Source organism: Dicentrarchus labrax, unplaced genomic scaffold (assembly GCF_905237075.1).
Source record: "Dicentrarchus labrax unplaced genomic scaffold, dlabrax2021, whole genome shotgun sequence".
NCBI classification, from domain to species: Eukaryota; Metazoa; Chordata; class Actinopteri; family Moronidae; genus Dicentrarchus; species Dicentrarchus labrax.
In genome coordinates, this window is record NW_026136706.1 from 10,321,871 (window position 1) to 10,335,193 (window position 13,323).

At 38.3% G+C, this 13,323-nt stretch overlaps 1 protein-coding gene across 2 annotated transcripts; it reads left to right on the forward strand.

Moving 5' to 3' along the window:
* Positions 1-1,911: 1,911 nt before the first annotated feature.
* Positions 1,912-9,536, forward strand: gmppaa (GDP-mannose pyrophosphorylase Aa). 2 transcript variants are annotated; one of them, XM_051404127.1, is made up of 13 exons: positions 1,912-2,048; positions 2,801-2,898; positions 3,093-3,196; positions 3,564-3,756; positions 3,899-3,958; positions 4,048-4,178; positions 4,377-4,391; positions 6,551-6,685; positions 7,013-7,110; positions 7,195-7,241; positions 7,391-7,483; positions 8,220-8,388; positions 8,979-9,536. In XM_051404127.1, exons 1-13 carry the CDS (start codon positions 1,943-1,945, stop codon positions 9,077-9,079), a joined length of 1,350 nt encoding a protein of 449 aa, XP_051260087.1. In that variant the 5' UTR covers positions 1,912-1,942; the 3' UTR covers positions 9,080-9,536. The 2 variants fall into 2 exon arrangements, with proteins under 2 accessions (XP_051260087.1, XP_051260088.1); XM_051404128.1 differs by lacking the exon at positions 4,377-4,391 and having other exon boundaries at positions 1,913-2,048.
* The last annotated feature ends 3,787 nt before the right edge of the window (positions 9,537-13,323 follow it).

The following is a 13,323-nucleotide window of genomic DNA, read 5'->3' on the forward strand; positions in this document are numbered from 1 at the left end:
AGCAGAAGTGTGCTTGCATTAGCTCCTCTAACTCAAAGGCTCGCAATACTTTCGAAATGAATAACATTTAAAACAAGCAGAAACGGCTGCCTTGACTATCATAAACTCAATGTTGCAATGTTCAATCCAGGTATAATGTCTTTCAGGTCAACGGGTATTACTACTCCCATTTTATTTTATTTCTTTTCCTTCAGTTAGGTTGTTTCTAACCTGGGGCATTTTTGACATGTCACGGTTGTAAAAGCACAGGTGTAAGTATTAAAATTAATGATGGCTGAATTCCATTTTGCTGCTTTGGTTTGGAGCAATCGTTAATGTTATTGTTAACACTTGCGCTTTCCCCAGCATAACAAGTCGAAATTATTATTTTTTTTCTTAAACATAACACAGGCAGAATTATATAAAAAGTTCCCTAAACAGGAAATAATCTGCTTTCATCCAAATGACAAATAACACAAACGTCTTGCGGTTACTGAGTTCACTATTTGGGTTCATTGTACAGTAACGAATATAATATGAAATATCTATAAAATATGTCACTAAATCAGGGGTTGTCAATTTAATAAATTATAGAAGAAGGGGTCCCTTATGGAAAAAGGTTGGGAACCAGCTGGTCTACACTGTGTATGGATGGGTAGATGGTTGGCTGTTGCATGTGTTTGCTTGATATTGCAAAGGTGTTAATATTGTTCATCCAATGAGCCACCATTATATCTTTTTTTTTTTATTCCAGAAAGCTTCAACTTAAAGGTCTGAAATCTCTGATGTCTCATAAAATGAAGCTCCACTGTCCCTGTAAACGTGAATGTCTTGAAGAACACGAGAGAGATCTACAAATGCAATTTTGCATGTAAGCATTTTTCTGTAGGCAGTCTGGAGGAATATGATTATTTGCAAAATACAATAACTGTAAGATAGAACAATCAGAAAACTGTCATTTTCTGATTGATATGTTTCAAAATAGAGAGACTAACAATTAATTTGCCTTTTATATTCATAGGTTCAGCAATTTATTCAGCTCTTTATTCTGTATTAGGCTTTAATTCTCCTAGATCGCCTACTTGTTTTGTCTGATGGGTTCTCTGTCCCTATTAAACTATTAATTTTGTTGCTATAACATTTTTGTTTGGGATGCTTTTACCACTCTTTTATTGATTACTGAATGCAGATAGATACTGCATATCACCTTAATAACACCTAATGCAATGAATGCTCCCCGTTAAGCCAACATATCTTGTCAGAGGTCTTTATTATTATTATCCAGTTGCTGAATTTCTTAAAAAAAAAAAAAAAAAAAGGTTTAATTTGAAACAGACCCTTGTACCTTTTGTAATATGGCAGCTGAAACTGTTTTCTCATGTCCTGTGTCCAAAAGATTTGGTCAGACATAAAGAATTGGTTAATGACATTTCTCATATTTTTTTTACGTGGACAATTTAGATGAATCTATCTCTGGTCATTCTTATAGGTAAATGTCATATTCACTGTTGTAAATGGAGAAACAGCAAGCCTTCCTTTGAGTGTGCTTTTAAATGACTTTTTTTTTTCTTCTTTATTTTTCTTAAAAAAATAACATAGATTTATTATTTTGTCACCCATGTTTGTTTATTATTTCTTGCTCATCATGAGTTCATTTTGTTTCCTTATGCCTGAAGATTTAATTACTACCTAGTTTTTTTAGGTTTCCACATGTTATCATTCTTATAAATCCCCCTATTTTTTGTTTTATGTTGTATTTTATGTATTATGTATTCCTGTATGTGTGGTATTGCGACTTTAATATATATATATACACACATATATAAACAATAAATAGCAGAGGACACCTGACACACAAAGATCTGTATGAATATAAAGGTCTTTATTAAATCCTCCGCTCCGTTTCAGTCTCTGACTCCGCCCCGTGGTTTCACTCTGATCTCGGCGACGTCACAAGCAGGAAATGGATGCGGAAGTGTTCCCAAACAGCCACCGCAGGTTGTGTTCAGACAGCACTCACCAAATCACGATGCTGAAGGCGGTTATCTTAATTGGAGGGCCCCAGAAAGGTAAGAAGAAATCCCATTCACGTCGTGTGTTTAAAGTAAACCGTGCTGGGTTAATGCGAAGCTAGGTTGCTAATGCTAACTCTGCTGCTTATATCACTGACGTGGCATAATGAGGGGACACACCACACAAACAAAGGAAAACAACAGCTTAAACACTTCATAACAATAACAATATAACAATAAATAACAACACTGTCTATGCAGGTAGCGGTAAAAGTGTGCTGTATGTGTACTCTGTCTATTATTATCGTTATTATTGGGCTAATATTATTGCCCTCTTGGACCCATTGTCACTCATAGCAACGTACTCCACTTGAAAAAAAGGTGTTTTAAGATTTTTTCTCACATTTACTACAACAATGAGTTAGATAATAAGTTTAATCGAGGTGTTAGGAGTCATTGTTCAGTTCGGCGCAAGTTCAGTAATCAGTCAACCGTGTTTAGTTTAAAAATATTAAAATTAGATTAGTAAACCAAGTGGAGATTTTATAGGGATTATGTGCTTCCTGGTGATCACCCCTAATGCAACGCTCCATAAGGACAAGGCAGCTTTATTTAGGCCTGTATGGCACATTTCAAACAAAGAGGGCAGTTTAAGGTGCCTTTACACAGGCAAAGAAAAGCATTAAAGTGTTTGTATGTCAGAGAGAACAGGGCATTGCATATAAAGTAATTAAGGGTTTGGTTTCATTTGAATTCACACTGAGGAAAAAGTCTGGTTTGCAAGTAATCACCTATACACTGCTTTTCAGGCACAAGGTTCAGGCCGCTGTCATTTGAAGTTCCCAAACCCTTGTTTCCAGTAGCTGGTGTGCCCATGCTGCAGCATCACATTGAAGCATGTGCCAAGGTGAGAGCCACTGCAATACCGAAGTCAGTGTGCAGTGGGGAATTAGCAAATGTAGTACACAATCTAGGGTGATTGTGGAAGAGTTTGTCGTCCCAGTTGCTGGTTGGTGTTAATACATTCTTTCCCCGTGCTTTGTGATGCAGATAATAGCATTTAATGATGATAATAATAATGAAGATCTTTTGTGTTACCAGGTACCAAATATGAAGGAGATTTTGCTCATCGGCTTTTATCAACCAAATGAAGAACTGAGCAGATTCCTGTTAAATGCACAGCAGGAGTTCAAAATTTCCATCAGGTAAACAACAGAGCTAGACAACGTACCTAATTACTTGAATACTGAACACTCGCAACATTTATTGTATGTACTGCTAAGGTGTTACGTTTCATAAATAAAGAATGTCTTCTTCTTCTTCTTCTTCTTAATGACACATAATTCAGTAAAGAAGAGACACCAGTTGTTAAAAACAATTCTCAGATGCTCTGAACTGTGGTTTAAAAAAAAATGTCTCTGTTGAATCCGGCATAAACAGAAATACTTGAATATTGCTTCTTTCTTTTTCTTCTTAAGTTCATGTTTTCTGTGGTGGTAGTTTTCCTGCTGTGGTGCGATACCGCTGCTGAGTAACTGCTGGTATGCTGTTCGTCCTGTCTCTGAACCCCAGGTATTTGCAGGAGTATGCAGCCCTGGGCACGGGAGGGGGCATCTATCACTTCAGAGATCAGATTGTTTCCGGTAGTCCAGAGGCTTTCTTTGTTCTGAATGCTGATGTTTGCTCAGCGTTTCCTCTCGCCGAGATGCTCAGCTTCCAGAAGGAACACGGAGAACCAAACAGCTTTGTTATCCTTGGGACAACGGTGAGATTTCATTTTTGACAGTTATTGTCTTTATTAGAAGTAAAACTCCTAAAAGTTTTTTTATTATTGTTATTATTTCTGTTGTTTTTTTTTTTTGGTTCTGTCAAAATTTGATGTATCCTAAATGTTTCTCTTTTATCAGTCAAACAGAAAGCAGTCCATGAACTACGGTTGTATTGTTGAAAACGAGGAAACGAACGAGGTATTTAACCCTTCCTATTCCTATTTCCCTAAATAGTCGCTCATCACTATTTTACCTTAAAATCGCGACTGCGCCTCTTTTTCATTCAGGTCTTGCATTACGTGGAAAAACCGAGCACGTTTGTGAGTGACATCATAAACTGCGGTATATACCTCTTTAACCCCGACATCTTCCAGCACATCGGCACCGTCTTTCAAAAGAATCAACAGGACATGTTGTTGTGAGTTGAAAGCTCTCTCTCTCTCTCTCTCTCTCTCTCTCTCTCTCTCTCTCTCTGAAGCTCTGGGGGGGGGATCTGTGTGCGGGGAACGCATGTGAATACCATTTTATTCCATTCCTTTGGTTCTCTTCATTTGTCTTTTTTTCCCCTTCCCTTATCTTCCCTGCCATGATTTCTGTTTCCTCACACAATCATCAGATATCCATACGATGGGTAAGTTGGTACATTTGGGCTGCACGGTGTAGTTATAGAGCACTTGTGTGCACAGTGTATGGTGTGAGCTGTAGAAAGATAACCCGTGATCAGGCTGAGATTGCATAGGGTGCTTTGTGAATGTTGCCTGCCCCCTTTTTTCCTACAAATTATTCACCTCCCATTTTGAGAGCAGCTTGATTATTAGTTATTTATTTATTTGTTTGTGGTGTGGTTGTTGTTGTTGTTTTTGGCCTATTTTGCCCTTGAAACAAGCACTGCTGGGGCACTCCAAGGTTTGACATTTTGGGAAATATGTTCAAAAACTGGAAATGTTGGGTAAATGCCTAGCTTCCCTCTGTCCAAAGGTAACAAAATCCACCTACCAGGACTTCTATAGCTCACTCATTAACACGCATTTGTTTAATCTGTACAAAAACCGAAACGTAAAAATGACACCTTGTTTTACAGATAGTCTGTTTCTTGGTTTTTCCGGCAACTAGTCAGAGCCAAGAAACTGTCCAGCACATAACCTGTTGTCGTTTTTTACACCTTTTTGTATGACGCATTTTTGCTTTAAGCCCTAGAGTAAAGACAGAATTCACTTGAGATATCGTATATGTAGGTATAAATATATATCTGTTGTCTGGCATTAGTAAATTTACCTTATTGTAGCTTTGTCTCCCAAGTGTCAAACACTGTGTCATGCAGTTTGCTATTGTCTGTTCATCGCCTTAAGGGCAAGCAGAACTTTACTGACTTCCTCATATCTATTTTTATTCGCTTGTCTGTTTACCCTGTTGTTTCTGTAGGTTAGCTAGAAAAGAACTGGTTAAACTTTGTGTTCCATAGTTGCCAGTGACAATTATATAGCTGCTACATTCCCAGCTGTGCTTTTCTTCTGAACATTAGAACAAGCTTCCTGTCTGATCACAGCCTACACGTGCATGTGGACGGATTGCACCCTGGTCACTCACAGCAGCCATATAACACACGGGATCAATACATGGAGTTTTTTTGGGGGAGATTTTACACTTTATGTCTTTTCAAATGTTCACTGTGGTGGAGAAGACCTAACATTTTGGCGCCCCAAGGACACTTGAAATATATTACAAAAGGTCAAACCATGCGCTGCATAATTCACCTGATAACATCAATAGCACTTAAATCAAGGAGAACACCGAATCAGCAAAATTACTGAACACATCAGAGATACTTGATAGAAATGAGAAGGGTTATACTGCGGAATCTCTCGGGGAGTACTTTGCCTCTAACCACATCCCCTCCTTTTTGGTGAAACTTCGATTATGGATGCTATCCTTTTAAAATATTCTTTTCATCAATATTTAACACTCTGTTTCATCTTGGGGCTCTCACAATACACTATGCCAGAGACCCTGATTAATATGGAACACATAGACTCTTCTACTTAAGTTTTGGATCACTACTAGGTAATCAGCTTTGGTTTCAATCCAGCACTGACACCATCAAAGTTAGTATCAGTGATGTATTTTAACTCACTGCTCTCATTTTAATCTAAGGGCTGGGTTGTAGGGCAATAAATATGTGTTTTTCTTTGGCTTTAAGAAAGACTGTGGAGGTAAAGTTGCCACTGGGTTGATCAGAGAGTATTTAATTACAATAGTGTAAAGAGAAAGCCATGTGAACTCATCTTCAATTCTTAAAGTATTGGTTTTCTTCTTAACTGGGGCAATTTCTAGTACAAAAACATAACAATGCAGCACATTCTGTGTATTTAAATGTTCATTAAGTAGTCAGGGAGAATGGTAAAGTTGGTCAGGAAAGAGTATTCAGGGCTGTAGAGGGAGAAATGTTGCCTGCAGTGACTCATCATCTGCTTAGTATTTAAGTTATCCTATAGTACATCCACTTTAAGGCCACATCCTTTGGGAAATCACCTACTTCTTTAATAATGTTCCACTCGATTCTTCTAAAAAATATGAAGACAGAAATTATTGACAGCCATACCCTGAAAGTGGCTGAGTTTAATTTTGATTTTGCAGTGAAAATTGAACTTCAGTTTATAGTATGTTTTTCAGTTTAAATCCCTGCTTTCATTTCATTCTAACCCATAACTTTGTTCACAAGACTTTAATGAACGAGGCCCCTGGCCCTAGTTTGTAACTCAGTGCCATAAACTGATGATCTGTCTCTTACAGAGAGGAGCCAACCAACGGCTGGCACCGAGCTGAGGCCATCAGGCTGGAGCAAGACATTTTCACTGCCCTGGCAGGACAGGGCAAACTCTACGTATATAAAACCCTCAGCTTCTGGAGCCAGATTAAATCTGCTGGGTAAGTGTGTATGTCATAAATGCTGTCACATTCATCGGGAATTAGTGTTTGCAACATGGACAACCCTTTAGCCTGAAATAAAGTTGGAGGAGAAGAGAGACATTGGACTGTCATACATACAGGCCTCCAACCTAGTTAAAAAAAAACGCCAAGTTAGACATTTATTCTTTTTGAAGCAGACCTCATTTAACATTTAAACATATAAAAAATTGTGCTTTGAACACCAAAACCATACATTACCATCCTGATCCAAAAGAAATGGAGTGATACTGATAGCACTGATTTTGATGCTATCAAAAATGCCTTTTGTTGTTTTTTTTTCCCCAGGTCTGCAATTTATGCCAGTCGGCTGTACCTCAACCAGTATCACACTACTCATCCGGAAAGACTGGCCTCAAATAAGGAGGGAGGGCCCAGAATAAGTGGTAAGGTTGATTCATCTTCTGTAATGTTTGTTCCTTTCTTATATTAGAAACAGATTTATTGATACTTCTCTTTCATTTCTCCAGGTAATGTCTATATTCATCCCACAGCCAACATTGACCCCACTGCTATGGTAAGCTTCCCTACTGTGTTGCGTTTAACACCATAAATATATAGAAATGAACAGGTGCCATTATCAGAACACCCTTTATTGAAAAATATGCAGCTCTTATTGGGTGGAAAAGTAAAATACAGGTGTATCTCTTTCCTCTCTCAATCCAGTTGGGTCCCAATGTGTCAATTGGCACCGGAGTCACTATTGGTGCTGGGGTCAGAGTTCGAGAATCCATCATCCTCCATGGTGCAACTCTACAGGTGAGCCTCTGTGAAACAATTTACTTTCACATCCCAAACAGGACCGGCCGGGGCTTGTTGCAACACAGGACACTAGAGCCTTTCCCTGACCCGCACTGGTTTGGTATTCTGGTTTCTTGCCATGTAGCGTAGTGCCAATGAGGTTCACTGTAGGCACTGTCTGACTTGAATTGATTATGCTATTTTTAACTGAATCAAAATGTGAACTAAGTCTTATGCTTAAGGAAGGTTTAAGGCTTTAGCTTCACTTGCAGTATAACCATCAAGTTTGGAATTAAACTGGAGCTCACACTAAGTGAGAAGGGAAATTTATCTGCCCATTTACTGCTGGTGACATCTTAACATTTTATTATCCACACTTCAACAGACTTCTGTAGAATTTATCTTTAAGCTCGTCTGTCACACCAGAAATATTGTTGCCTGAGCCTCTCACAAAGATGTCATTTTTAACGATTTGGAGGCTGACATAATTTAATCCCATGTCTGCAGTGATGACTGGATGTCTCCAAAATGAATTTAGACTGTGGCGACTTATAACATATTGCCTACAAGGACAATTTGTTGTATGAGCTATATTTCTGTTTTTAATCTAAAGTTATAAGTAGTTTGATTTGACCGTCCTCAATCATTATTCACATATAGGAACAATATCTAATACGGCGTATTTGGATACCTGAAACCCTTAGAGGTTTCAGTTTCAGTTTTCATGTTTTCTGTCATGTTGTTGTTCCTGTAGGACCACTGCTGTGTTTTGAACAGCATTGTGGGATGGGACAGCACCATTGGCAAGTGGGCAAGAGTAGAAGGAACACCAAGTGACCCAAACCCCAATGATCCCTATGCAAAGATTGACAGCGAGACCCTCTTCAGAGATGGAAAACTCACACCCTCAATTACCATTCTCGGTAAGCACGCTCTGACCTTGAGTGAAACTTGCATTCCTCAGATGAATTGTTAAATATTCATTATATTCCGCATCAAAATATGTATTTTTTCTCTTCAGCATTTTTAAAAATGTGTTCTCAGAAATGAAAAGTTAGCAGATTAATGAGGGAAAGGCCCATGCTGCGATCAGTCCCCGCAGTCGACTACACCATGTATCGGATAGTAATTTGACATATTTGCACATACATTTGTCTCAACATTTTCTAGCCAAAATGACTCATGATGCATTACTGAATTATACATCTGTCATTGTCTCCCTTTAGTGCTAAGTCCTCATTGTTTGAAGTTTTTGCACAGTACTTCCCAGATAACGTGTCAAAACAGCACATCCAGTACTAGAAGATCTTTGTCATTTGATTTTTTTTGTGAGCTGTATTCAGCCTGTTCACACACAACATTGCTTTTTAGGCTTTCTACCTTTACCAGAAATGTAAAATCCATCACCTCCTATATGCCAGGAGTGTGAGTTACAACTGAAATATAATGTATTGTGTCTACTACCCTGTACTTCACCGCACAGACTTAATACAACCTTGCTTTTTCTCCTCAGGTTGTAATGTGACCATCCCCTCCGAGGTGATTATACTCAACTCAATTGTCCTCCCACACAAAGACCTCAACCGCGGCTTCAAAAACCAAATTATTCTCTAGTTAATCTTCCTCACGCTTCTGTCCACTTACTGTCACTGATGAAGGATGCAGCTGGATGCCCCAGCCCGCACTGCCTCTGAGTTACTGTATATAAGATGTCAAAAATGAAGATATGGGACATTCATTAAATAGTTTTGAAAGATAGATTTTTATATATTTGTCCTCGAGCCTTTATGCATCATTGGGTGTCAGCAACATTACAGAGAGGCTAATCACGCATGTTGATTCACCTTGAAAAGTGCTGTCATGCCAGAGGTTTATATTGGTTTTTTATTAACTTTACCGAACTGTAAAATTAGTGCAGACAGCAGTGTAATATATTTGGTTGGATGTAATATGATGTATAAAAAAAAAGAAAAGTTTATAGACGACCCGTTTCTGAAGGGCATCCTTGACAAACTTAAGACTTGTTACTTCAGTGTGAGAAGAGGAATTATTAAAAAATAAATAAAAATCACTGGCTTCTGACTGGTTAATTTTTAGAGGTGATTATTTGTGTGGCGCTCTGATTAAAACCTTTTTAGCATCTTCATTGTTGGTCTCAAAAAATTGACTACCACCAAAATAAATCAGCGGGCTTGCGATTTACATTGCAATCAAGTAATGTTGCCTTTTAAAATGTGAACTTAGCAGGAGGGGGTGTTGAGACTCTGCCATAATAAACAGCAACAGCAGATACTTAAATTGTGCATTTGCAATCACTGGAGGAACTGTTCCAATTTATGGATACAGCACATTAACATTTACTTATTAAGCCCTCAAGCACTGATGATCACTTCAGCACTTTTGTTCCAATTATTGCAAAGAGAGTGTCTATTAAGCAGCGATGTAAATTGTGATACTGGAACTGCAGCATAATATATTTTAATCAAGTCTTTTCACAAACTACCCTCAGATGATAGGGGGAAAAAACTAGTTAATGTATATTTTTATTCATCGTGAGTTTATTTCAGGTTTTATATGTAAGTGCCTGTGCTGTTCGGTTCATTGTTGATTCAGGTGCCTTTCTGCTTCAGAAAAACTGCCTCATGCCAGTTAAGGGGCCCCTCATTACAGTGTTTTTATGCTCTTGGTGGGATGTTCATCCGTTGGGCTAAAACCTCTGTGCTCCTCACATGAAAGGCAATCCTAAAATTCATTAGATCAAATAGGCTTTCCACTCCCATAAGAGTTTTATGCAGAAAAATCCTCACAGTGGGGGTAGGGCTTATAGATAAATTCTAATATTATTTACTGAACTGTTCAGCCTCTGAGTGGGAAGCATAGACAGTGCTTAGCTCTGAGCCAGCCAGCAGAGGAAGAACTGGGTTTGGGGTATTTAAAAAAGAAAAATATACAGGACAGAGTGACAGGAAAAACATCAGAATGGGAAGGACAGTGAAGGTGACATGTGACAAAAGCCGGATTCGAATCCCTCCCATTCTGTCTACATGAAGGGCATTTTAGCTTGATGAGTCAGAAGATGTGTCAGCCGCAAGAAGTATACTTGCCTTTTTCAGTCTACATGCATTTTTAAAAGAGATTGGAGATTTTACTTATCTGCGTTAGCTTTTCTTGTCTGTGTTTCCTAGAAAGGTTGTTTTCATCAATTTCCTAATTGTAGGTTGCTGATAACATTTAGAGGTTCACTGATACCATTTTAATAATTTTAAATTAAAATATATGAATGAGTTTAGTAGTAGTAGTAGTAATCATACTGTGACATAATGCTCAGTGGTGCAAGGCCATGTCTTGACAAGCTCAAAGATCTGCTCCAGATATACATTAAAACATGTATGCAAATAATCTAATTGGTACAATCTTCACCTTCACTATAAAGTTCAATTCTCAGTGTATGTGCACTGGTGGCTTCACATTTCTACATCACACTTGTATAAGTTGCATACTCACCCAAGAATGGCTTCCCAACTATTTGTGGTGTAACAAATCATGCTTGTTTCAGCAGATTAATGTGAAAACATCCTTCTAGTGTCAAACTCTGCACCTACATCATCCTGCACAGTGAAGCTCAAACATCCAACTGTAGGAACAAGAAGAAAAACATATTTTTGAGTGTAGGGAAGCTTTAAATAAAAGATCCAAACAGGGAAGTAAAAAAGATTGCTCATGTAGGAGTAGGATCCACATTTTTTATAGAGTTGGTATTAATACAAAATAACAGCTTCGACAATGGTAACAATACTAGGGTTTGTAATCTGACCACATATAAAAAGTGAAAAATTCCATGTGTGCCGTTATAATCTAGATATTATTTCTACAGTAAATGTGTTTACGTAATGTGCTTGAAGCTAGTTGCTAAGTCTCTGCACAGGAAACACTGCTAGTTCTGTTCTGGGAAGGACAACATGTCATACTGAGGCTCAATCAACTCAGTGAAAATTGAAAAAACAAAATCACAAAACTGACTCAATCATCTCTTGCTTACAAACAGGTTTTTTGCACGCTGTACTCTCGGGTTAAATTGATCAACTGAATTTGTAGAGGACTTAGTCATCCTATGTGCATCTTAACTCCACAAGATTTGTATAAAAAGCTCCAACAAACGTAGTTGGATCCAACATTGTAGGTGTTGTATTCCCATGACATATTAACTACTCATCACAAGCTTTTACACTAACAGCTTCCATAATCGGACAAATCATCGTTCTGCCAGGGTTTGTGTTTAACACAGGGCAGTCAGCACAATATAGCAGGTCTTCTGTAAATGAAGCGTGAGGAAAGCAAAAGTGTCTCAATTAGCCTTTGGAAAGTCTCCAGTGGCAGGATGCATTCTGTTTCTAACAGGAATCTCTGGTGAGGACATATGTTGCAATAAGATGTGACAGTACAAGTAACTAGAAGGGGAAATGAGGGCACAAACTTAGCCACGGTTTTCACATCAGTGCCAATTTAGTAAACTCAAGCTGCAGATGTCAGGGTGTAGTCCCTGAACCATACTTATCTACATGGGATAAGGTCACTTCATGCACATACTAAATTCCCTCTCATTTGCACAAAATGACCTTGCCTGAGCTTTACATCCTATGTAGCTGCAGTGTGTAAGAAAAAAGTCGCAATTTAGATTGATGATTGATTGAGCTGCATCTATTATACAATTGTGATATTGTGAAAACGAAGTAATCTGCACTAAATGGATGCCATTAAGTAAATCAATTACCATCAACCGGGTGCTTGTGCGTCTGTTTCATGGCAAACATCTAAATATGCTCTTTAAGAAAATCAATGTTTGCAGCTAATGCGTTTCATAAAGTCTTCAAACTATTTACAACAGAGTTCCCACACATATGGATTTTGTGGAAGTCTTCTAATCAAAATCCTTTTAGCTGCCAGTGACCTGCCGTCTGCTGACATCCACATGTCAGGCCACACGGCCAGTTGCTGCGGGGTCATGGTCATTTGGGTCCAGCTTGTGCTTCGGATACAGAGAGATGCTGCCCACTGAGCTTTTTTCAGCAATGATTAATTTTCAGTGACCTTTAAAAAAGAGTAAGATTTGACAGCTGTATCCAAAAGAGGACTGGGTGTATGACTGTCATATTAAATCTTGGATGAGGGTGCAAATCCTGACACACAGGTCTCTCAAGCTTCATCATTCAGTTCTTCTAGTTACCACATGCTCGCCCTACCTGAGCTCCTTCACACTGTACGTTTTTTGCATTCAACCTTTTGAAAAGATTGTGGTCACTGGTAAACCTAAATTCTGGGCTTCAAAACGTTTCATCAGAAATATATGCATTGTATTTGCTCTTGATCAATGCTGAAAACACCTGAGGTTTCCATAAAAAGGCCGTGGGGTGAGAAGTCCACAGAAAACAAAAGTCCATTTTGATAAGCCTAAACAATACACGTTTCCTTCCCGATCATTTCACCTTGAAGTTTTTCCTCAAATGTGAAGGAAATGAGGCAAAGAGCAAGAACAGATGATCAAACACTAATAGTTCTCACACAAGGTAGGAACACACACTCCTACTGCTCTGGACAGTTCCAGTTTTATTCATGCATTAAACTATCAACAGAGGACCTGCAGAATGGGTCACCTTTGGCACTTCTCTCCACTATAAAAAATTTTAAAAGAATATTAACAACTGGAGATGATGACATGGTCATTATTGTTGTTATTGTTGTTGGTTATACCCATGTCTGGACTTTATTATCTCTTTTTTTTTTTTTAAAAAAAAAAATCCCAGTAAGTCAAAGTAGCTCAATTCCAGTTCATGATGAGACATTGTATTAATTCAATAGTA